General features: G+C 41.5%; 1 protein-coding gene across 1 annotated transcript in view; it reads left to right on the forward strand.

Annotated features, from left to right (window-relative positions):
* Window positions 1–26,326, forward strand: part of LOC132834193 (uncharacterized) — a 94,035-nt gene that overhangs the window by 51,400 nt on the left and 16,309 nt on the right. The window contains exons 12-18 of the mRNA XM_060852860.1: window positions 2,112–2,256; window positions 4,572–4,672; window positions 8,306–8,494; window positions 9,682–9,901; window positions 12,302–13,054; window positions 23,117–23,208; window positions 24,821–24,937. Coding sequence (XP_060708843.1) covers window positions 2,112–2,256; window positions 4,572–4,672; window positions 8,306–8,494; window positions 9,682–9,901; window positions 12,302–13,054; window positions 23,117–23,208; window positions 24,821–24,937 — 1,617 coding nt within the window. The remainder of the gene's footprint in view (window positions 1–2,111; window positions 2,257–4,571; window positions 4,673–8,305; window positions 8,495–9,681; window positions 9,902–12,301; window positions 13,055–23,116; window positions 23,209–24,820; window positions 24,938–26,326) is intronic.

Below are 26,326 nucleotides of genomic sequence, written 5' to 3' on the forward strand. Positions count from 1 at the left end.
AGCGATTAAAGTGCTTGTGCCAATTGGAAACATAAGTTATGTGTAGCAAAACGCTTGAAATTGCTATATGTCATATTGTTTGACTTTGTTTGGTGTTCATTGCCTAACGCCTGTACAAAAACTCAAAAATTGAAGTGCATTATGATTATAACCAGGCACTTAAACCACAATGTCAGCTGCCAAGCATATGTTGAGAGCACTGAAGCAAAGGTTGAGGTGTCTGGATTGATCTGGTGCTGCCTTATTATGTGATCCCTGCTCCCTACACCCCGTGCCCTCCCCCCCCCCCCCATCAATAAAGGTGGATAGAATCTTTTGCAGCTCACTGTATGTTGCATATTTGGATGAAACCTAAAGGTCCAGAGCAATAGCTTGATGAGGAACATATGTCTGGATTGGAAGATATATCTCACAGGTGGGAGAGGTGAAGTCATAAGGTACTATGACTGAAGAGACGGACAAGCTGATGATTGCAAATCACTTCACATGAACAAGTTAAAGAGCTCCTTTTTAATTGTCATGTTCTCTGTTATATGAAAGATATGCTTATATGATTACGTACAGTGTGGAAACAGGCCCTTTGGCCCAACAAGTCCACACCGACCCGCCAAAGCGCAACCCTTACCCCTAACCTAACACTACGGGCAATTTAGCATGGCTAATTCACCTGACCCGCACATCTTTGGGAGGAAACCAGAGCACCCAGAGGAAACCCACGCAGACACGGGGAGAACGTGCAAACTCCACAGTCAGTCGCCTGAGTCGGGAATTGAACCCAGGTCTCAGGCGCTGTGAGGCAACAGTGCCACCGTGCCGCCCACTATAGTGTTGTGAAAGGTAGGTAGGCTGCTTTATTACACTAGAACCTTCACCCCTTATAATTCACTATTCTGCAGCTAGGAGGCATCCGTATTTAATGTTGTCCAGCACCTTTAACACCATAATGCCTGGTTGCTTTGACTAGCCTTTACCTGGCTTCTTGACAAGGGTTACAGGAAAATAGGAATTCAGGTATGGTGCTCAAGATTTCCTGTCCATTAATTTTAACTTTTGAATGTGAATTCCTAATTTATGTTCCTTTGTACATCAGGAATGCTAGATCGTAAAATTATCCCCATAATTTTCAGCTCACTATTATTCATAAATGGGATTACTGTTGCCATTATACACCTGGATGAGTTTTAATTCTCTGCTAGTACAATTTATTCTGTTCACTGCAACTGTTAATTTCCTCATGTGGGAAATAATGGGAAGATTTATTTCCTCCTGTGAACAACCCATCCAGCATCTTCACATTTGTAACGTTATATACTTTATATTCATTGCTTCTGTTCAGCTCTTTGAAATGCTTTGTGAAAAATATCCAAAATTATCTTCTAAATCCTAAATGGTTGGAGCTGGTTGGTTTCACATAAGCCCGACTGATGCAGCGGTAAGGTTTAAGGTGCTTATGGAATGTCCATCAAATGTTTCTTCCAGAAAAGAATTGAAAAGGTTTGTGTGGATGAACTGGGTAAGATTATTTCCACTGGGGAGTGAGTTGTTACCAAGGGCCATAAATTTAGAGTTAGTGCTAAAACCATAAAGATAGTAAATCAGAAGTTTTTGCACATAAAACATTATTGCAATATGGAATGTATTACTGCAAATGGATATAGTTCCCTGTAGTCATAAGGACATTGAAGACATCATTTTCTGGCTATTTTCTAGTGGTAGGGATTTAGTACATCATCAGTCCAGCACCCGTCAGAAAATCTGTCATTCATTGAAAGAGAAACATACTGGAAAGGATGAAGGAAAACCTATTACGAGTCCAATGTCAAGTGTAAACAAGGGGCAGAATGCTATTTCTGCTGAATTATCTGTTTTTCTATGAAATGCAGGCAAATTTATATCTTGCTTAAGTTCAGTAAAACTGAAGTATGAACCACACTGCTCCTACATTTGCACATCCCCAACATCACTTTCTGGATTTGACTACACTGCAGTTAATTGACTCACTATAGGTTAACTGAATTTGATTGAGTTCAACAAGTTTTCTATACGAGAAATATCTGTTGTTTTAACTGAAGTGATGGAGAATGAGCAGGGGTTCTTTCACCAACTTTTAGGTGTTTGCTTGGGGCAATGGAAAATATGGTAAACTGGGACTTGGGAATGATGATGACCACTGCTCACCGATGGAGGTATCATTCGAGAAGCAGACCTTCATAAGAGATGTAAAGTGTGGGGTGGATGGAACCATGTTCTTAACAGGTATATATCTGATCTTCTATTATACTTTAACTTAGTACAAATGGTTAAACTAATTGAGTTTTGACATACCAGATACTGTACAGTAATCAGTTAATTTAGTATTGAAATCAAAACACAATTTAAAAATTCAGCCCTGTTTAAAGTGATTACTTTCATCATTTCTTCAGTGAAAACAGTGTTCATATAGTTGGTCAAGGAATGACCCAGAGACTTGACTCAAGTCCTATTGTTGCAACATGGAAATTTAAATTCAAATAATTAAATAAACCTGGTCTTAAAAGCAACATCATTAATTGAAACTGTAAAATTACTGATTGTTCATGAAACCCCATCTGATTCCTTTTAGGGTAGGAGTCAGTGACTTTATAGAGGTTTATAAAATCATGGGGGGCAAAGATAAGATGATTAGTAAAGGTCTTTTCCCTAATGTAGAGAAGATCAAAGTTAAAGGGCATAATTTTAAGGTGAGAGGAGAAAAACTTAAAAGAGATCTGACAGGCAACTTTTTCACACAGAGGGTGATTCATATGTGGAATGAACTGCCAGAGAAATTGGTAGATGCTGGTACAGTTACAGCATTTAAAAGACATTTGGACATGAACAGGAAAAGTGTTGGAGGGATATGGGCTAAATGCAGGCAAGTGGGACTAAGATTAGTTTGGGAAACTTGATTAGCATGGATGAGTTGGACTGAAGGGTCTATTTCCATGCTTTATGACTCTTTGACAATGACTATGAAATCTGCTGGTTCTTACAGGAACTTCTATGTCCATAACAGTGTAGTTGACTGCTTACTGATGATCATATAAGATCACATAGCTTCAATTTTTAGTTGGGTGGGAGGGGCTCAGGGGCCACAATGAGATAACTTATCAAATCGCTCAGTTGTACCAAACCTATGACAAGGAAGTCTAATAATAGAAAAAAAAACTGGAACAACTGCCTGGCAACAAGCAGATATAACAAGGGAACAACCAGCCTAGTCACTCCTGCAAAGTGCACTTCAGTATCTGCTGGGGGCTTAGGACAAAATTGGGAGACCTGTCCCATAGCTGAGCCAAGCAGCAACCTGCCACAGTCTTATTTATAGCATCATACCTTGCAGGCAATATTCCAGATTCCTCCATCCACCATCCCTGTGCCAATCCTGCCTAACCACCAGGATGATCATACACAAGGGTAAGGCTATTGTGGCACACTGGTAATGTCCCTGCCTCAGGACTAGAGATGTGGGTTCAAGACCTACCTGTGCCAGTAATCTTTCACGACATATGTGACCAGGTTGATTCAAAACACTTAAACACATAAGGTGGCAGTGCAGTGTTAAATGGTTGGGAGGAAAACCCTGGGAGTCTTCAACATTGACTTTGGGGCTCATGACGTTTCATAACATAAGGTCAAATATAGACACGAAGACCATGTGTTGCCTACTGTCTCCCTCAGCAGGGGAATCGGTGTTCCTTCATTTCAAAGGGAAATACTGTGGATGCTGGAAATCTGAAACACACTGTGCAGGTGAAACACAGGAGATCTGGCAGCACCTGTGGGTAGAGAAACAGAGTGAATGTTTTGAGTCCAGTGTGACTCTTCTTAAGGAGTTTGGTGTTTCTCCACGGTTCCTACATTTGTTTCAGTATTCCATCTGTCCTATTGAATGCAACTTAGGTGTGGTATTTTCAGTCAGTATGTTTCTTTAATTGAAAATAGGCTACATTTATGTAAAAAGCAATTCCTGCAGGATTTTATTGGTATCATAAAGGCAAACGTTCAACTATCTTCATGAGGTGTGGTGATGATTTCTTGTGGGGCAGAATAGTACATTCCCTAGTTGATGGGTTTGTAAAGGGGAGGGGGGAAGCTTGTACCTGTAATGTTCCTCAGGTAACCTTCCTACTGAGTTCCATCTGCCCAACCACTCTGCAATTTTCTGGAGAAAAAGCCAGCTGGCCCATCCTTGCTCCAGTTGAGGCCGTTTCAGGCCTGTTCCCTACCCTTCTTGGTCAACAGGTGAAGGGGAGATGTTTGGAAACAGTAGCAGGTCCAGAGAGTGAGGCTCCTCCTGCCTCAACTGGGTAAGTGATAGGAATGGGCACCTCCATCAACACATTAGGTGCCCTAACCCCCTGTCCCCCAAGCCTGCACCCCAAGGCAGGAAATCGTAAACAATAATAAAGAAAAGGGGCCTATCTTTTGATCCCTTTTCATCCATCAATACTTGTCTGTTAGTCCTTAAAGGTAGTGTTATGAAAACAATGGTTTTATCTTTTGTCAGGTATATGCTTTTTTTTCTGAATTGTTTACTTTGTGATCAATAGATACTGATAGTGTGCTGGCTTGTGGCAATAATCAGTACAATAAACTGGGTTTGAACGAGAGACGGGGCCTCCTCATGCAGATGACAATGCTGTTTGCCCGAGTGAGTATCCTTGAATCCTCTGTGTTTCACTTATTGATATGACGGACAAGTATCATCTGATATTTTATATCTGGTCACCTCTTTTAATACATGTAGAAATGAATTGAACCTTGTATATTTGCTCATATTTAACATCTTTTTAAAAGCAAAGTACTACAGATTCTAGGATTGTGACCTAACAGATATTAATGGTAAACACAGAACACTGGAGAAGCTTAGCTGGTCTGACAACATCTGCAGAGAGAGAGAGAGACAGAGAGACAGAATTAACGTTCCAAGTCCAGTATGACTTCTTCAGGACTGAAGTTTTAAACAGTTCTGAAGAAGAGTCATCCTGGTCTCGAAGCATTAGCTCAGTTTCTCGCTCCCCCCAGAGGCTGCCAGACTTGCTCGCTTTCTCAAGTTTTCTCTGTGTTTATTTTTAATTTCTGTTAGCTCAGCTGTTGTGAATTCCCACATATTATCTGAGAGTTGTATTATATTCATAGGCTGCCGGAGGATAAGGATGGAGTTTCTTCTGAACAGTAGCTGACAGCAGGTTTTAAAATGTATTTACGTGTTATCTTGCTGTGGTACAGTAGGGTTGAGTTCTTATGCTGGCTTCCTGACTTACTGCTAAAACAAACACTTGGAGCCGGTTGTATGATACAAAATGATGTGCAATTCTTCTCACCCCCCATCCTTTGGATTTGAAAGATATGGCTGCAAAGTAGGAGCAGCAAGATTATATCAGGATATCAGTGTGCTGCTTGCTGGTCAATCGTGGTGAGAGGTTTGAAGAGAGCCTTGTGACCCTGAGACATAGTAATGAAAGGAAATCCAGGGAGGTCTGAACTTGCCTTGGTGAGGTGCAAAGGAAGCATTCTGGTCCACAAAGAAAGGCAAAAGCATAAGGAGCTTGGAAGATAGAACCATTTAAATGTTTGTTAGCTGTGTTTTTGCATCCATGAAGAAAATTTGTGGAGAAGTCCTACCGAAATTTGTGATAAGTGCCAAACCCTTCCATGGAAAGAATATCTGCTGTACAGGCATCAAAAGAATCAATTATCTGATTCCTTCTAAAATCACAACTAACTAAAGGATAAATGAGAAGCTTAACTGGCATAATATAAAAGGAGTATCAAACTCTGCAATAACATTAATTTGTTCTTGATAAAACTAACAAGCAACTTTGGATGCTGCCTGAACTGCTGTGCTGTTCCAGCACCACTAATCCAGAATCTGGTTTCCAGCATCTGCAGTCATTGTTTTTACCTCCTTTTATGTAATACCAACCTCAGTGGCAGCACTAGTAATAATAGAGCTCTGTATCCTATATACCAATGTCCTGCAGTGCGTATTGTCAACAAGGATGTCAGATACTGGAATGCATGGATATGATTATAATCCAAGACAAACTTTGTTCAACTGGGCATAAATCATTGGTAAGATCATATTTACAGTAATGTGTGAAATCCAGTGTATCCTGCATTAAAATGACATTGATACATTGAAGGCACAAGGTTTGATGTTGGAACTCAAAACTCTTGAGCTATGATGATGAATCAGCGGTACGTTTTCCCACAGAAAAATTAGAAAGAACTGTATTTCCCTTAATTCTGCAAGATAATGTAGACAGATTATTTAAAGGGTGACTGGAGAATGAGGTAGCATGAACAGCAAACCGATGTGAGAAAAGCTTCCAGTCTCGGCACGTAGTTAGGGTATGGAATGCACAGTCTGGTGGAGGCAGAACCAATTGAGGCATTCAAGAGGCCATTGGGTGATCATTTGGATAAAAATAGTGTTCAAAGGAGATTGACACTGGGTAATGATGCTCGTTTGAAGAACCGGGGAGAGCAGTCACAATGGGCCAAATGGCCTCATCCTTCTTTGTAACACCTTTATTATTCTGATCCACGATAAAGATCAACATCGTTATGTTTCCTACAGAATAAAAGGACATGGAAGAAGCTCCCATCAAAAGAATTTACTGTGTGAATACTCAAGATATATTGTAGGCCGAAAAGTTTTCCTCTGGGGGCAATGAGAGGCTGTGGAAATAGTCTCAGCAGCAAATTGCCCGGGAGGTTTAAATCCAAGGTTGTTACCTGAAGTGGTGGGAGACCTGCCTCACTTTAGTGGGCAAGATCTGACCCAATTAAACACATCTCAGATGTTTAACACATCCCCGAAATCAAGGAACCCAGTGTCTAAAACCTGCCCCGCCAAGATGTGCAGATAAAGAGAAGCCAACTTTCTAACGGTGTCTGCCCCAAACAGAGACCTTTGAGCATCATGGGATCCTTGGAAGATGATGATTAGGACAGATTGAAAATCACAAGTGGGATAGGGGTCACAAGTAGGGAGTCACCATTGTCTTTGAAAGAGAGACCACCTTGAGTCTGTGCAGACTTTAGAAAGCATGGGAAGTCTGTTCAAGTTTGGAGAATTACTGAACCCTTGCTACTTTCTGATGGACTCAGAGATAACAACCCAAAGTGAAGACTCAGACCTCAATAATGAACCTATTAGCAGACAGGTTCCCCCCCGTGATAGTCCATTTTTGCTGCCGACTTCGAATGGGATGCTCAGTTTTTCCGCTGGTGAGAATGGAATGCTTTGTGTTTACGTTGGCTTGCCTGCTATCTAGCCCGCTTCAGGAGCTGTACTAAATCCAGGCTATGTCAGAAAGCAGCAACCATGGAAGAGGGGTGAGAGAGGGGTTTCAGGCAGCAGGAGACCCCCCACCAGATTCTGCAATTCACGCGTCAGTCACAACGACCAAGTTTGAGATCCGATGGGACTGAGCAGCTGACAGCTGGTGAGGTCCCAGCTTGGCTTGTAGAATATGCTTGAAATATAACTCAGGACTAATATTCATCATCTTCAGTTCCAACAGAAAGGGTGAAACTGATAACAGAAAATACAGTTTTGGCCTATTTCTGACCAATGCCCTTAACATGTTTGCCCTGACAGGAAGCTCACACTAGCTTTCCCCATACAGGCCTCTGGCTATTGAAGGGGGGGTTCAATCCCCAAAATACCAGCAGCTCTTCATTCACAGGTCAAAAGGAGAACCTGTTTGCTCAATGAACAAAAATCAGAACTTGGAAGAAGAGGACTATGTCGGATAAGCCCCATGGGTGATTTTAACTGACTGCTATTGGTTGGCAGTGGACATCAGAAACAGATAGGGGAGGTTACACCCAATGAAAAAATGGGTTATAAAAGTTCATTCTGACTATTTGGAAATGCAGCCTGCACCATCGGGGAGAGTCAGACCTGGCTCAGTGGTTAGCAATGCTGCCTCACAACGTCAGGGACCCAGGTTCGATCCCTGTCTTGGGTAACTGACTGTGTGGAGCTTGCACATTCTGCCCGTGTCTGTGTGGGTTTCCTCTGGGAGCTCCGGTTTCCTCCCACAATCCAAAGATAAGTAGGTCAGGTGAACTGGCCATAGTCAGGGCTGAATATGGAGAATGAGTCTGGATGGGTTACTCTTCGGAGGGTCAGAATGGACTTGCTGGGCCAAAGGGCCTGTTTCCATGCTGTCAGGGATCTAATCTAATCTAGAATTCAAGGCCATACAGTACCAAAGCTACAAACTGTGGTATCAAGCAATTCTAAAGGCTGCTCCTTTTAATGTTGCAGACTGATGTTGAAGGAAGGAAACTTCCCACAGTTGTGAAAGCATTGAGGAACCACCGGGTGAGAGATGCTGTCCTGGGCCCCTCTCACAGCATTGTACTCGTGGAGCCGGGAAATATTTATACCTTTGGGAGGAATACAGAAGGTCAGCTGTGTACTGGCAACACTAAACCGTACAAAATGCCAATGCTTGTAAAACAACTCCAACAAAGAAATATCACTGTACGTAATATTTCAGACTATCAGTATACACTGTATAATTGCAACCTTTGGTATTAAAATTGATTTTTCACTAAAATTAGAATAAGGGACAAAATCTTTAGTCGATATCTTCAAACCTTTCTGATAAACCATAAATAGCAGCACTATGCATTATCAGAATTAAGTATGTTGAACTGAGTAACATTTTCTAAATCCATTTAAAAGTAAATCCACTCTAATTGTAATTAGCTGAAAATTACTTTGGGCATGATTTTCCCTTGTTTCTAAAATGTGGGGGTGAGTTTGTTTAATAGTGATTAACATTCCATCTCCCTATCAGCGAAGTAACCCACCATATCCCTTGCTAATCAGCTCTTGAAGAGCTGACACATAGGAGGGAGCGAGTATCTTAACCTATCAAAGACTTGGACACTGGCACCAGAAGCTGCCGGTCAATCAGAAGCCAGCAGCAACTGGGTCTTAACATCCACCAGTAATCTCCATCAGTGAGAATTAAGTCTTCCTATTCTTTTTCTCAGCGGATGGGGTGTACAAGGCAAAGGTTCATCGGGGGGTCAGAGTCAAGGGCAAAGAGTTGTCTTTCAGTGATTAGCCCTTTGCCTTCACTCTCACCTTTGTTTGTCCCCAGATTGGGGAAATCAGAGGCCCCGTAAACAGCAGGAAGGTCACCCAAGGTTTCCCTGTTAGCCAGTGTGGCAAATGATTGGGAGATGGCAAGTCGAGATTTGTAGGTTTAATTGACTACGTAAGCGTTTTAATAGTTGGCAAGTCAAGAATGTTGCTCTTGGACCTTCCCGCCCAGCGCTTAATTGTTGAGGTGTCCCCTTCTCACCACCTATTCTCTGCAGCTCAATGCAGAGGAAAATTCCACCCTATCTCCACAGTCATGATGTAGCTGATCACATACGTGATTAACGATCTCCCATCAGCAGACTCAGGGCTGTCTCCTTGATTGTTCCTCATATTCTTCTCAATTTTACTATTTTATGACGTCTCCCTTTACTCTGTTCCCTGTACACTAATGTACGGATTAAAGTAATTTCTGTCCACAGTATAAGAATTCTGTCAGGGTGATCTGTGGCGTGTGTGCTGTACTCTGACTATCCGCTGCAGAATGATTTACTAGCACCTTCAGTTTTTCAGTTTCTTCCTTTCAGACAATCAGCTGTGGAGAGACGTTCAGTGTTGTCGGGACTGATGATAATAAGATTCTCTTCTGGGGCACCAAGTACAAGTCAATGCAATCTCCAAACCCATCCGTGTTGACCACGCCATCTCAGACAGCCACAAAAATATCTGAAGATGCTATCTACCCAACATCGCCATCCCCTATAGAAATTGAAGAGTCCATTACTGGGACAGTGAGCCATGACAACTGTAAGAAACGTCCTGAAAATGAAAAGCAGCTTGCTGAAATCAGTGCGGCAATGGGAAGAAACCATATCAGAGAGGATGAACTAGATACACCAGGATCACCATTACTAACCTTCACAGCACAGGTTATCTTGTCTGTATGAATTTCTGAATGTATCTAGCTGACACTATACCCGGGCATGTGTTATATGTGATTCTTTGACTGCATGTCACAGCTTTTTAAGTGGAAATTTCACTCAAATTCAGGCAGTGAGGACCATATTGATGTTACTGGACAAGTAATTCATAGCTAGCACTAATGCTGCACAGACATGGGTTCAAATCTCACCAAAGCAGCAGGGAGCATTTAAACTCAATTAATAATGAACTGCAAATCTTTTTAATAGTAACCATAAAACTACTGGATTTTCATTTTTAAAATATCCAATTCATTAGTGTCCTTCAAGAAGGAATTCTGTTGTCCTTCCTCTTCTATGTTACATGTGATTCCAGACACTCAGTGGTGTGGTTAACTGTTAACTGCCCTGTAACATGGCCTAACAAGCCACGCAGTTTAAGAGTAATTGGGGATGGGCAACAAATATTAGCTTTGCTTATGATGCTAATGTCCCAAGAGCAAATGTTCTTTGAAAATTCAATGTGTTGACTCAAACACTCTCTAAAGCAATAAAGCCTGTTGCTTAAAAGTGATCATATTGATGAAGTGATGTCAATTTTGATTGCAGAAAAATGGTAATTACTCCAAACAAGATTCTTTGGGGGAAAATCTGACATATAGCAGTATGACATCAGTTAAAGGTAAGAGAAAGTCTTCAGGAGGTAATTTGTTGAACACAATGTGATTAAAATCAGATATTACACGACACCAGTTTATAGTCCAATAGGTTTATTTGAGATCACAAGCTTTAGGATGAAAGACCAGTGCTCCAAAAACTTGTGATCTCAAATAAACCTGTTGGATTATAGTTTGGTGTCATGTGACTTCTGACTTTGCCCACCCCAGTCCAACACCAGCACCTCCACACAATGTGGTAAGGAATTGTTGATTTAAGCTACTGTTGGTTGTGAGCACACACTGGCTTTAGTTTTTCTTTATATTTATTATCATATTCATGTTTTCTTCAGAAAAGTAGCAATGTTAAACAGTCATGTAGCTGCAAGTAAATATATATGGAAGTTTTGATTCTGTGTAAACTTACTGAAGTGATCAATTTTAAACTGTACCTGTACTAGGTTGTTACATTGCTTTTGTTGTTCTGTACTCAGTGTGATTGTTCCTTGTCATGTAAAATGAATTCACGCTGACACAGTCATGATTCCATATGATGCATTAAGTGGTTTATACCTTGAACTATATAAAATTAGGCATGTTCACCATAGTAACATGACAAGAACAGTTGCTGGAAGTTTTGAGGCTGCAAATATTGTGTTCAAGCAGAGAATTTTACAATGATCACTCTATTCTTGATATCCTAGAATACAGATTTTGGCATATTAATAATCTGCTGAATGCAACATGCAGTGATCCATTATAAGTGTGAGCCAAGCATTGCATGACTTACTGATAAAAATAAGGAAAGTAAAGTCACCACACTCCCAGAGGAAAATAGAGCTCTTCCCTCATCAGACACAAACGATTGGTGCTGAGTTTAACCTGAGATACCACACCTTCAAGCAAGGATCTTCATGATTATTCTCAGCTGGTGAGGGAATTGAACCCAGCCAACTGGTATCACTCTGCATTGCAAGCCAGCCATCCAGCTTACTGAACTAACTGACCCCAAAGCTTAATGCAACATTTTCAATTAACACTCAGCTAAGTTTCACTGATTAAGACCCTTTATTAATTTATATTTGGCTACATTCACTCCAATGTTTCCCTTCTCATCTTCTCAACCAAAGTATATCCAAAAAGGTTTCAGGTGATACCATATATCTCCTTATTCAAACAGGTCAGCCTTGTGAAATACACTGACATTAAGTACAAAATAAAAACCAAAAGAACTGTGGATGCTGTAAATCAGAAACAAAAACAGAAATCAGAATGAGGAAAGGTCACTGGTCCTGAAACATTAACTCTGATTGCACTTCACAGATGCTGTTAGACCTACTGAGCTTTTCCAGCAATATCTGTTTTTATTTCTCATTAAGTACACATTTACACACACACACACACACACACACACACACACGCACACACACGTATACACACATCACTAAACCCATTGATAGTCGCTACAATGTTGGGTGATCTATCTTTAAATTGATCGTGGAATGAAATTATAGAATTGTAGTCGCAGCAACTGGTTCCAAATGACTTTCATCGCTATCAAGATAATGATTAGGTTCTTACTTAAAGTACTGTGAATTTAGTGGTAATGAGGAATGTAATTACTGCTCTAGATCAAACAGAAACCAGCAGTGGGAGCTGCAAGTCAGATGGTAAGGATATACAGGAATCCAGCAGCATGAAAGCCAACTCCTTTGGGAGTGAGAGTAACCTTCAAGATCAAGAAAGCAGCCAACAACTAATCCCAGTTCCTCTAATTACCTTGAAAGAAGTTCTGGAGGACCACCCTGATGTGCATGCTTTTCTTCGAAGTATTGTCTGTAATAAGGACAGCATCTATGTCCTAGTGGAGAGTACTGATCCACCATGCTACAAGCATGTAAGGAGATCTCGCAGCCTTCGTAAACGTGGAAACCGTGAGGACCCAGGACTAAAGCATGGGCGCATTCTTCAATATTCTCATTCTAGCAATGAAGCTGGCGATGAGTACACAAGCTCAGAGATGTCTGAGTTGGAGACCAGTCAGTTTGTCCCAACATGGATAAGGAATGAACTCAATGAGGCAACATCCCTTGAAGCAGCCAGCAATGAAAGGGGCAGTGAAATAGACACTGTCAGAACCGTGGCCAGCAGAAATATAACAGGCACCCAGTCTTTAGAGAGTCCAGTGACAATGGTGAGCAAAACCAGCTCAGAAGAGGCAAAAACACAAGTTAAGAAGGAGGTGTTTGGAGGTGTGAAAAAGACAAGTGGGAACCGCAGTGGAGAAAAACATGGCCATACATCGACATCAGGGAGCTCTGACGGACAGCCGATGTCCAGTAAACAGAAGATCACCAGAAACATTGACAAACACAGGGAACCTGGTAAGATCTTGAATAGGATTATACATTAACAATGGCTTCTGTTTCCAGCTATTGCTACATACCCCCAGTTTAGTGTTGAATAGTTTTTTTTATAATTAACAACAACCAGCACTCTGTCCAAAATGAATTCTAGGTTAAGCTGCACTGGGACACTGTACAGGTAACACTGCAACCTCACAGTGCCATGGACCTGGGTTCAATTCCAGCCTTGGGTGACTGTCTGTGTGGAGTTTGCACATTCTCCCTGTGTCTACGGGGTTTCCTCTGGGTGCTCCGGTTTCCTACCACAGTCCAAAGATATGCAGGTCAGGTAGATTGGCCATGTTAAATTACCCATTTGGTGCATTAGTCAGAGGGAAGTGGGTTACTCTTCAGAGGGTCGGCGTGGACTTATTGGGCCGAAAGGCCTGTTTCCACATTGCAGGGAATCAAACCTTTTTAGCACACCCAAATTTAATCAGCAATTTATTGGTTGTACCAACAGTCTGATCAGCAGAATCATAGAATTGTCATGGTTCAGGCTATTCAGCCCAACATGTTTCCACCAGCTCTCGGAATAAGCTATGACTTAGTGCCATTCTCCTACATATTCCCCCAGCTCTGTGCAGTGCTTCTATTACAATAATCATCTCATACTCTCTAGTAGCTAGAAAGATAACCATTGCCCCCAGTAAACCGATAAATGAGCAAAATTATCTCAGGGGACTCCTGCATTACCTCCCTTGTTCTCTTGTACAGCCTGGTAGTCACCCATCCCCACATTATTAAAGAAATGAAGGGCCAGCGTTTAGACTCACTCATTAATAAGCTATTTGCAAATTTGTATATCGCTGCTTAGGCCCTTAATTCCTGACTTTAAACTGCACCTTTCAGTTAAATGTTAAATACAAAAAGTTTAAATATTTGGACATTAAAGATTTGAGATTCCCTCGTCTCCGCAAACTCCCAGCATTCCGTCCAAAATGAACTCTAGGTTAAGCTGCACTGGGATGTTGTACAGGTATCCCCCACTTTTCAAACATTCACTTTACGCCACTTGGTTTTTATGAAAGGCATGCATTTGTACCTGTTTTTGCGAAACCAAAGAAGATTTTCATTTTTATGAAAAACTGTGAAATTTTTCCCATATGAATCATGTATCTTCTCTTAATGCCATTTTCAGCTTCCTGGGAATGCTGTACTTTCAGATAGTGAGGGATACCTGTATTTATATATTTTGAATGACAAAGCAAAAGTGGAGGATTCAAATTAGTCAGTCTCAGGGACTAGCCATTATTATACACCAACAATAAATGGATCAGATTTGAATCAAAGCTCGATGACAGCAAATGTAACAGCCCCTTTGTTTCTATGAATTGGCATTGAGTTGAAGATGTTTGCTCTTTCATTCTGGTTGGACCGGAGCCCGATCGGAGAAGAATTGTTGCCCCCTTTTCAATGGGAGAACATTTTTTTTATTGTAAAACCTAGATGAGGGGCCAAAACCTGTGCTGAGTGACTGAACCTGAAATGTCAATGCCAATGAGACTTGTAGCACAATAGACCTTTCTTTTCCCAGACAGCACTGAGGATTTCTGAAGTGAAATTAGTTGGGTCAGTTTTTAAGTGAACTATACAAGACTGTTCCTCACCCAGTTTTAACTGACTCTAGATCTATTTGTGCGGGTTCCTGCAAGTATTGGAAAAAAAACCTCAAGAGTTACTCAAAGGGAATACGTCTGAATTTGCAAAATGTATTTTGTTATGAGCATGCAGCAGCATAAATAATGTATTGGTAAGACAACAGATAGCAAAAAGAGCTGCAAAGAAAGAGAATATAGAATTTTTCTGACTGTCAGACAGACAGGAAGAAGTCTGGTTCAGCTTTGAAAATCTATGGACTATTGGTTCTTCAGAGGTGCTTGATATGTGAAGTGGAAATGTCACACTGATACTGTAAGAAGTAACTTATGATGCTAGATTTGTGGATTTTGCTAGAATAGTGTTACGAAGAGCTTCATTTTGAATCCTGTCCATGGTGTGCTTAACTCTAGCCTCCAAATATATCCTGATTCCCCAAAATTGCACTTTTCCTTGGGCAAAATAGAATAAAAAGGGTCAATAGAGCAGCTAGTTTTTTTGGGAATCTCTGGGGGAGGGGGGGCAATACTTGGTGATGATGCAAAAGTTCTTCCCAAGCCCATAAACCTCATCCTGGTCTGTGAGAGGGCATGAAACATATTGTGTGTTACAGATGGACATTGTGAGGAGTTCTGGGATTATTGACATTTCTGATCAGCCTCCAGGGATGAAGACCTTACAGAGCAAATGTCAGATAAGGTTCTTTGTGTTTAATAACCATGTTTTAAAAGCCCCGCTCTTAAATTCTAACCTCGCTAGGACCCCCTGTGACCTTACATGTTTTGAGTCATATGACAGGAAGGGGACTATCACAGATTTTATGAGGGGTATAAGAGTAATGATACATCATTAGTTTGGGGGAGGGAGATTCCTTTAGCTACTGTTGTAACAGAGACACCACAAGCATAATGTAAAGATTTCCTAAATTCGTTGCTTGTAGCAGCATCCTGAATGCGATTTTGATATTCTTACAAATAACCAGCAGACAAAACCTTGTCTTTGATGTCTAGATAGCAAGCAAAAGACAAGACTCTGAAATTCCAAAAGGACTTTAATTGCTGCAAAGGGTCATGAAAGGGGTTCCATAATGTTCTTCGTTTCATTTTGATAATCTTGCTATCACTCACCCAAGAAATTAACATACTCCACATAAATAATTACAACGCCTTTATCCATAATCTGTAATGCCATTTTCTAGTTGCTGCTCATATTGAAAATAATGTCAATGACAGTCATATATAAACACGAATAGTTAGAATATTTTTCACATGGTGTTCGCTAACTAGTACCCAGTGGAATTCGTGTTTTTAATGAGACTGCGAGACTTGAATTCAGTTCACTCAAGTCTTATTTTTTTTAATGGTATTCGCAAAGTGATTCAACCCAGATCATTGAATTTGTGTTTGTTATGATAGGGATGCTGGCTATGTTTTGAACACATAGCCTGATGTCAATCCAAAAGTTTAAGGTGTTACTGTGTAATGTGTTACAGCTCTCTGGCTGAGTATTGATCACTCTCCTTTTGAACAGATAGTATAAAAGGACCCAGCCCCTGTTTCAAATTATTCACCATTACTGTATGTAACCTGCAGTTACAGTCTACGCAGTTCACTGAAAAACACATGGAAGAACTTGTTAAAACCTGTCTGTGTTTCATTATTGTCCTCAGTACAAGATTTTGTAGCATCCACAAGTCAGTGCAGGCATTATCGGACGGAAATGGACATGGGTTTCCTCTCTCCTCAGGTATGTAGCTAGAATTCAGAATGATTCTTAATTTCCCTCTTTTGACATAGGTCACATTCACAAGCAGTACTTTTGGCATATTTTGAAAACTTTGAAGTAATGTTATATTGTGCCGTTGTTAATGTGGTAACAGTATTTCAAATTACATTTCATGGAAAATATTTCAAAATAATTTTCTTGTGTAAACTTTATAACACCATTTAGCATGTGAAATTCAGTTGTGAACAGTTTTTGGACAAAGCTGTAAGAAAGCACACAGACACACATAGGGGTCTGGCTGACCAACCACACACCAATGGCCTGTAATGGTTGAGTGGTTATGGTTGAATGTTAGTTTCCAAAGGGTGTTTCTGCTTGGACAATAAATCTTGTTGGTATTCTGCCTCATCAGAATTGCAGATGGAAGGACTGATTTTATGAATGGATTCACAGCAGAAAGCCTCACCTGCTGAGAGCCCATGTTAGCCTTAACCAATGCAGGAATTGAACCCATGCTGCTAATATCACTCTGCATCGCAGGCCAACTATCCAGCCAACTGAGTTAACTGATATCTCCTCGTTGGGTTTGGAATGGATGTATGGGAAATTGCATAATCCCCTTTTCCCAATATGTTTTCCTGCAGCATCTGTGTCCACACCACAAGTGGCACATTTGTAAAGCATGCTTTTGACATTGTTAAGACCCAGAGAGAATTATAACCAATAAAGAATAAATACAAACTCCCAGGTAAGTCAAGATTTCATATTTTAAGGCATTTACTATAACAGCAAACCGAAAGCACCCCTGACAGAACATGATCTTTATAGGCATTTTGCACTTAAATTTCAGAAAGGAACATTTCGCTTTAATACACAAACTGCACTCATCACAGACTTACAGTTTATTTTTAAGAGCAAGCAGTTCAGAGCAGCTTCTAATGGACTTATGTTTCCATTTCCAAAGAGTAGTAACTTCAACTGACCATCTCCAGGCATGTCCCTTAGTTTTTGGAGAGTTTTACACGCAGTCAATTCCTCTCCTCTGGCAAAGCCACAGCAAATCCTCCGGAATCCTGAAATAATGGCTGCTGAATGTGGCTCTTTCAATTAAAGTCCTTCATCCAGCTGTGGGATTTGACAAAGCGATTCTTCTCTGGCTGTTTGTGATATATTTTGATTTGTAGAGGGAGCCTGTAACCTGATCTCAAAAATGGCTACCTCTGCATTTTCCCCAAGCCCCTGTGGAACACGCTAGCCTTGCATCCATGCAGAAATGCTGATTAGTTATTCTGGACCGCAATGAGCTTTCATCTTTTAAAAATTCACAGGATGAAGACATTGTTGGCTAGACCAGCATTTATTGCCCATCCCTAATTGCCCACAGAGCAGTTAAGAGTCAACCATATTGCTATAGTCCGGAGTCACATGTAGGCCAGACAAGGTAAGGATGGCAGTTTCCATCCTTAGAGGACATTAGCAAACCAGATGGTTTTTTTTCCAACAATCAACAATGGATTCATGGTCATCAGACTCCAGATATTTATTGAATTCAAATTGCACCATCTGCTGTGGCGGGATTTGAACTCGAGTCCCCAGAACGTTACCTGGGTCTCTGGATTAATACCTTCCCACCTCTCCGCTCCACCCTCCTCTCTGACCCATCACCATTGCTCCCTCCTCCAACTACCAATTGCATTCTCAGCTACCTTTCCCCAGCCCCACCCCCTCTCATTTATCTCTCCACCCCCTCAGCTCACAAGCCTCATTCCTGATGAAGGGCTCTTGCCTGAAACATCGATTCTCCTGCTCCTCGGATGCTGCCTGACCTACTGTGCTTTTCCAGCACCACCCTCTCATCTCTTGATTAACAGTCCAGCAATAATACCTCTTTATGGTGGACTCTCCCTCTTTATGGGCATGTGAACGGGCATTGGATAGGCATATGGAGGGTAGTGGGCTAGTATAGGTTATGTGGGCTTGGATCGGCGCCACATCAAGGGCCAAAGGGCCTGTACTGCGCTGTATTTTTCTATGTTCTATGTTCTAATACCACTAGGCCATTGCATCCATTCATCCTAAAATTAAATGTGTGGGCAGTTTACAACTTGGCTATTTCTAACATAAAACGTTTAGCACCTTTCTGGGACTTTGGGAGACTCAGAGTCTACTTATTGTGACTTTTTCATTATCTTCAACCATGAACACTTAATATTGTGTCACCCCAGTAACACAATATGGACCTCTTTTTAATCTTTCACCAAACCTTCAGTTAAGAAGACCACAAAAACAGGCTACATAATCCCCTCCATTTTACCTTAAGTTAACACAACAGTGTTATATACCTCATAATCACTCTATTTGAATTATTTTCCTTGTGCTGTCACATTGTTTATGTGTACTTTTCTTAATGGAATAATCCCCAATAACGTCTTGATTGTATTGTTAGCCAGAGATGGTGAACTTGGCTAATGAGGCTCATTTTAGCAGACAATCCTGCTTGGATAATTAGGAAAATATCATTGAGACCTGACAAAAGGAGAAAATAGTTTGGGGGTAGCCTTGTTCCTGTTGAAACAAACCAAATTTGGACTGCAGCAGCCAAAATATCTGTCACATTCACACAGTGTTACTGTGCAGAATATTGTGTTTGTTTTGTGCACATTTTTCACCATCAAGTAAACAGGATTGACAAGATGTCATCAAGCTGCCAATCCTATAACCATTCAGTTCTGCTTGCCTTTCAATGTACTGACCCGAAGCCGGTCTATTAGGATGATGATGTTTGATTAACTTCAAGTAGATTTAAAGCCCAGTGGTAAGTGGTGAATATTCTTGTCCTGTAAAGGCCCCATCGCTCATAGTACCATCGCCTGTCAAACACAAACAAAGTAATTACCCCAAAGCATCCAAGTCAAATCACAAACAGTTGGAACATTTCACTGCCTCATTCATATATCATTCACAAACCTCTTACCAAACTCTGTTCTGTTTTCTTAAACACGTTTATATGCGGTCCTCAGCACGATAAGCTTCACCTTTATCCTAAAAAAAATTAATCTTACTTATAGTTGCACAAGTTTCAACATTGATAGAAAGTCTTGGAACTTATCTATTACTGAATGAGATTGAATTGTCACAGCAAACAAAAGTCAAATATAAATCCTTAGATTACTTGAGGATGAATAACAAATATGCAGAATTTTATTGTGTTTGACACAGATGGAAGAGGTGAACGTTTCTAGTTAACACACAGCGTTATTGAACTTTACTGCCCATCACAAGTTGTCTTTCTGTCTGTATATAGACCTCCACCAATCCAGTCACAACTTGTGGCAGGAGTGGCTCTGAATCTCCGTGGAAATCAGGAATGCTGAAAACTCCAGGGACTGGAAACCAGAGATCGCTGAATAGACTACGTCTGGGCAGAGGGCACACAAAGTGTAGAGGTATGACAATGATGAAGATTATTGTTCACTGAAGAGGCAAGGATTGAAGTTGGGGCTTGCACATTGAGATATGAAAATCTTAGCCACTGGAGAACTGTACTTGATCAAACATGCCATTATAGACAAGATGTTTAATTTAAGCCATGTTGATTTGTTGCTGTCAGTCTCTAAGGGCTTATCCTTGATGACTTCATAAGGGATAACATGATTGTTATAGACAGTGATGCTTTACAAAGTCCTTAAGGACAGTGGGTTCTTATCGTCAGTGAATTTTGAGTTTCTTCAATTGTTTGTATCTGTGTTTATTATCCTTGTAGCATGAAAAAAATACTTTAATTTGGCCAGTGTAAGGTGCTTTTGAAAACTGAATTCCTCATTCTCAGTGATGACACCACTTTTTAATAAGAAAAAAATCAACAGGGCTGATGAGGTTTGACCTCGTAGAGCTTTATAAAATCATGAGGGGTATGGATAGGATAAATAGACAAAGTCTTTTCCCAGGACTTTGGAGTCCTGAACTAGTTTAGGGTGAGAGAGGAAAAATATAAAAGGGAACTAAGGGGCAACTTTTTTTATGCAGAGGGTGGTGTGTGTATGGAAAGAGCTGCCAGAGGAAGTGGTAGAGGCTGGTACAATTGTATTATTTAAAAGGCACCTGAATGGTTAAATTAATAGGATGGGTTTAGACGGATATGGGCAAAGTGCTGTCAAATGGGACTCAATAAGGTTGGGATATCTGGTCAGCATGGATGAGTTGGACCGAAGGGTCTGTGTCCGTGCTGTACATTTCTATGACTCTGTGACTTTGAGGGCTCACCTGGTTTTAGCAGGATCATATGGTGATTAATGAGCTGTATATAAATATGCAGAGAAAATAATTAGCAACCTTTAGGCTGAGTTCCAGTTTTTAAGGTCATTTCAACTATAACCCAGGAGAACTGAGGGCAATTGAAGTGCTGTACTTGTGTCAGATTATTTAGCACTGAACAGAACCATGTCTAGGACTTGCCTGTACTATGTTAGTACCATGGCAAATAGTATTCCTACTCACTCACCCAATTTCCTTGGGGATTCCTCAGTTAATATATAACATTAACAAATCCCAAAGTCCAATGAAAAATTCAGATTACTTTCTTGTGTTAATTAATTCAGAGATCTCTATTTAACATCCCTTTCCTTTGTAATTTGGGGCCATCTTTCCATTAAATACGATGCCCTGGGAAAGTTTGCAGCCAGACCTCAGGTCCTGCTGGCTGGTAGATCACATTTAGCATTAGGGCTGGCCTATTGTGCCACTGATGCTGTCATTCAAGTTTCAGACAAAATGTACTTTATTTGATCTGCATTATGTAAGTTTACCCACGATGCAATGACACCAAAAGATCGAGGAGCTGAATGTAGGCCCTTCAGCCCGTCGTGTCAGCTCCTCCATTCAATGAGATCATGGCTGATCTGAAAATCTTCAACTCCTTGCAGTGAGTATGTGGAAACCCAGAATATATGGATTCTTGTTTTATTTTCATGGGCAGCATAGTGGCTCAGTGGTTAACACTGCTGCGTCACAGCACAAGGGACCCGGGTTCAATTCCAGCCTCAGGCAACTGTCTATGTGGAGTTTGCACATTCTCCCTGTGTCTTGCATGGGTTTCCTCCGGGTGCTCAGGTTTCCTCCCACAGTCCAAGGATGTGCAGGTTAGGTGAATTGGTCTTGCTAAATTGCCCATAGAGTTAAGTGCATTAGTCAGAGGGAAATGGGTCTGGGTGGGTTACTCTCCGAGGGTCGGTGTGGACTAGTTGGGCCGAAGTTTCCACACTGTAGGGAATCTAATCTTAAAAAAAACCCTTTCACTCATTTTTCAGTCATTAGCCTGTTATTAATTCCAAATAACCCTCTTCGGCAATGCTCAGTGGTTAGCACTGCCACCTCACAATGCCAGGCACCTGGGTTCGATTCCAGCCTTGGATGACTGTCTGTGTGGAGTTTGCACATTCTCCCTGTGTCTGTGTGGGTTTCCTCCGGGTGCTCCAGTTTCCTCCCACAGTCCAAAAATGTGCAGATTAGGTGAATTGGCCATGCTAAATTCCCATAGTGTTAGGTGTATTAGTCAGAGGGAAATGGGACTGGGTGGGTTACTCTTCGGAGGGTCGGTGTGGACTTGTTGAGTCGAAGAGCCTGTTTCAACACTGTAGGGAATCTAATCTAAACTAAGAAACTGTCAGAAATCAGCTGCAAAGCCATCCCCATTTCCTGGCATTTTGTTCATCACTCCCCACCACCATCAGTCCATCACCTTTGGATTTCGGCTGCAGTTGTTTACCTGTAGCTATTATTTCATGACATGTTTTGCATCACTGGCTAGGCCAGTATGTATTATTCTCAAATAGCCTTTGAGAAGGTGGTAGTGAGTCAACCTCTACTGTTAGAAAGGGAGTTCCAGAATTCTGACCCAGTGACGATGAAGGAATGGCGACAGATTTCCACGTCAGCATGATGTATGGCTGGGAGGGGAACCTACAACTGGCAGTGTTCCAATGTATTTATTGCCCTTGTCCATTTGGGTGGTAGAGGTCTTGAGTTTGGAAGGTGCTATAGAAGAAGCCTTGTTGAGTTGCTGCAATGCATCTTGTACATGGTATACACTGCCCTTACCTTGCATTGGTGGTGGAGGAAGTGAATATTGAAGGTGGTGGATGTGGTGCCAATTAAGTTAGCATCCTTGTCCTGGATGATGTCAAGCTTCTTAAGTGTTGTAGAAGCTGCAGTCATCCAGGCAATTGGAGAGTAATCCACCACACTCCTGACATGTCCCTTGCAGTCTTGGGGGAATGAGGAGGTGAGTAATTCATTCTAGTCTCAGACACACACACGTAACTATTGTACTTATGTGGCTGGTCCAGTCAATTTATGATCAATCATAACCTCTATGTTGAGTTGAAAAGTGTGGCGCTGGAAAAGCACAGCAGGTCAGGTAGCATCCGAGGAGCAGGAGAGTTGACATTTCGGGCAAAAGTCTTCATCAGGAATGTTCTATGTGTTTCGATTTGTTATTATTGAATCTGCTTCATTCACCTTTTCAGGCAGCACATTCCAGACAAAAACTCAGTGTCAAAAAAAAATCTCTTCTCTGATTTTTATGCCAATTATTGTAAATGAGGCCCTCCAGGCAGTAAAAACAGTTTCTCCCTATCTGCAGTATCAAGACCCCTCATAGTTTTGAACTTTGTAATTAAATCCCCCTTCTCCTCTCTAACAGTATTTTTCTTTACCTAGCTACCTGGATGAATGCAGAAATGTCTGCTGTGAAAAGCTCCAAGTACTATCACCGTCCGGTTCTGCCCACGTCACCTCTTTCAAAGAGCAAGGTTTGGTCATTTCCAGCCTCATTATGTTGATACCAGTCCAGTTTAATTAGCTTCAGGTCAAACAAAATGAGCTCCTCTACTAATGTCCTCCATCAAATTACAGCTTAATAGTAATTTAATTGAATGAAATTTGCATATGTGTGAAGTCTTAATAGAATATTAATTCAGCAAAGTGTATTTCAGTCCCCTTTGTTAAAGGGATGTTATTTTTAAAAGGCTTCTGACAGTCATGTGAATAGCACTGTTCTATCTGTTTGAAACATAATTATCCTGACAGCTGCAATCCTAGTGATTGCCCTCATTTGATCCAGCCTGAGATCAGAACCTGCGCTGCATGAATGGTTCATTAGTGAGCACACAATGCAATGGAATCAATGTTTACCAGCTCCCTATATCGTGGGATCCAAACAGAGCTCATGGCCCCTTTACAGTGCAGCGACATCTCTGACAGCAACACTGACTATGGCAACACTACTGAGGGCAGAGGAAAATTGCCTCAACTGCTGCCTCTCTACAGAGGCGCTGAACCACTGTCAGCAAACGTAAATGAGGATTCTCAGTACTTCTCGGAATGTGAGAAAAGCCTCATCACACGTAGTGCTGAGAGAGTGCTGCACTGTCAGTGGTATCATCATCAGCTTGAGCAATAAACCCAGAGTCTGTTTGCTGTTTCTGAAAGATGTAAAAGATCCTGTGGCATGATTCAAAGAAGAATAGAAGAATGTTCTTCATGTCCTGTGTAACATTTATCCCTCAAACAACAGGTTAACATCAGTATTTGTGTTGATTGACGTGCACAAATTAGCCTGCACATTTTCTGTACAACAGTCATGATATAAAACATGTTTTAAAAGTCATGATTTGGAGATGCCAATGTTGGACTAGTGTGTACAAAGTTAAAAATCACACAACACCAGGTTTATTTGGAAATGCTAGCTTTCGGAGCGCTGCTCCTTCATCAGGTGCCTGTGGGACCTGATAAAGGAGCAGACCTCTGAAAGCTAGTACCTCCAAATTAACCTGTTGGACTATAACCTGGCATTATGTGATTTTTAACATGGTAAAAGGTGCTACATAAATGTAGATCTTTTTGAACCTTTCTTTTAGTGCTCTGCCCTGATTCTACTGAGAATACGGTGGTGGGATGTGTTCTTTTTGCTTAGCAGTTTTGACGGAATACCTCTGAAATGCTTCAGAAGGTACCCTGAACTGGGACTGAAGTAAAAAGCAGGCAACTCCAGTTAAAAGTGTCGGCTCTGCCAGACACCTTTGGTTATTATTTTATTCCTGGTGCCAGCCAACAGGTTTTTACTCCACTGTTGAGCTGATACTCATTTCCTTATCTACGTGCAGCTCTCTGATCATTGTACTGTACAGATTTTTTCCAGGCAGAGTTTGGAAAATAAACATTGCTTTATAAAACTCAGGCACGTTCAAAGTCATGTCTCTCATCATTGCTGCTGACACGTCTGCAAATAGTTTTGCAATTATGGAGTGGTGCAGGGATAATAATGGATTTAAATTCTGACATTAAGTCACAAAATGATTTGGGATTTAAACATAACGTTTAGAATGGGCAGTTGAGCAATAATTCCTGTTTCCTCCTTAATAGGATGCTGAGTTGGCCAGAGAGGGGAAGGGGATAAAACGGATTGAAGGCAAAATAGAGCCACAGGAGGGAAACCATAATAGTCTGCACCTCCTGGAGGAACAGCAAAGACTTGCACTGGTATGACCATCGTTTTTCTGTTTCCAGACCAGCGTTTGATGTCATTAACATTGGAACTGTGCACAGACTGGGACATCAGTTCTAGGGATCTGGGTTCAAATCCCACGACAGCAGATGGTGGAATTTGAATTCAATAAAAATATCTTGAATTAAGAGTCGAATGGTAACCATGAATCCATTGTCAATTGTTGGAAAAACCCATCCAGCTCACTAATGTCCTTTAGGAAAGGAAACTGCCATCCTTACCTCGTCTGGCCTACGTGACTCCAGACCCACAGCAATGTATTTGCTGCCGTCCAGGCAATTATGGATGGGCAATAAGTCCTGGCCCACCCTCATCCCATGAATGAATGCAACAAAAGGTTCTGTGCAGAGTTCCAACCATCTCCGGCCAGACCTCCTCCATGTTTTACAATTCTGGGCAAGATGTCCTCAAAATGGTCAGCTCGTGGGTGAAGAAGCATGAACTGGCTCCCCCTCCTAATTCAACCTCTGTCTCAGTTGGTCGCAGTAAGGTTCATTTTAAAAGTATCCCTTCCCTTGTGGATAACTTGTACCAATCCACGGGTATTTGTGTTTTAAAAGGAGGCAAATCAACCAGGCTTTCCTGAATTAAAGAAAGGGGGATGGTTTTCGCTACAACGTGAGAAAATGCAATAAAATATGACACCAACATGCATGCAGACTGGAAATGTGAATGCAGTGAAAAGATACCGGCTAAAAAGATGTATGGGTTAGAATTTGGGTTCTGTGAAGAAGTGGATGGTAGAATGTTGCGACCGTTAAGTTGGTTGGCATTGACAAGGCTGACATTCATAGTGAAACAGTTGGTTTTGTGATTCTTGGCTCTGCCAGTTGGTTGCTAAAAAATGTGTTGCTGGAAAAGCGCAGCAGGTCAGGCAGCATCCAAGGAGCAGGAGAATCAATGTTTCGGGCATGAGCCCTTCTTCAGGAATGAGGAGAGTGTGCCAAGCAGGCTAAGATAAAAGGTAGGGAGGAGGGACCTGGGGGAAAGGCGTTGGAAATGCAATAGGTGGAAGGAGATTAAGGTGAGGGGGATAGGCCGGAGTGGGGGTGGGGGCGGAGAGGTCAGGAAGAAGATTGCAGGTTAGGAGGGTGGTGCTGAGTTCGAGGGTTGGGACTGAGACAAGGTGGGGGGAGGGGAAATGAGGAAACTGGAGAAATCTGAGTTCATCCCTTGTGGTTTGAAAAAGGGCTCATGCCCGAAACGTCGATTCTCCTGCTCCTTGGATGCTGCCTGACCTGCTGCGCCTTTCCAGAAACACATTTTCAGCTCTGATCTCCAGCATCTGCAGTCCTCACTTTCTCCTTCTGCAAGTTGGTTGGTCAAGCTTTTGTCTTGCTTCCTTTTAGATAGTGACTTCACTG

Source organism: Hemiscyllium ocellatum, chromosome 39 (assembly GCF_020745735.1).
Source record: "Hemiscyllium ocellatum isolate sHemOce1 chromosome 39, sHemOce1.pat.X.cur, whole genome shotgun sequence".
NCBI classification, from domain to species: Eukaryota; Metazoa; Chordata; class Chondrichthyes; order Orectolobiformes; family Hemiscylliidae; genus Hemiscyllium; species Hemiscyllium ocellatum.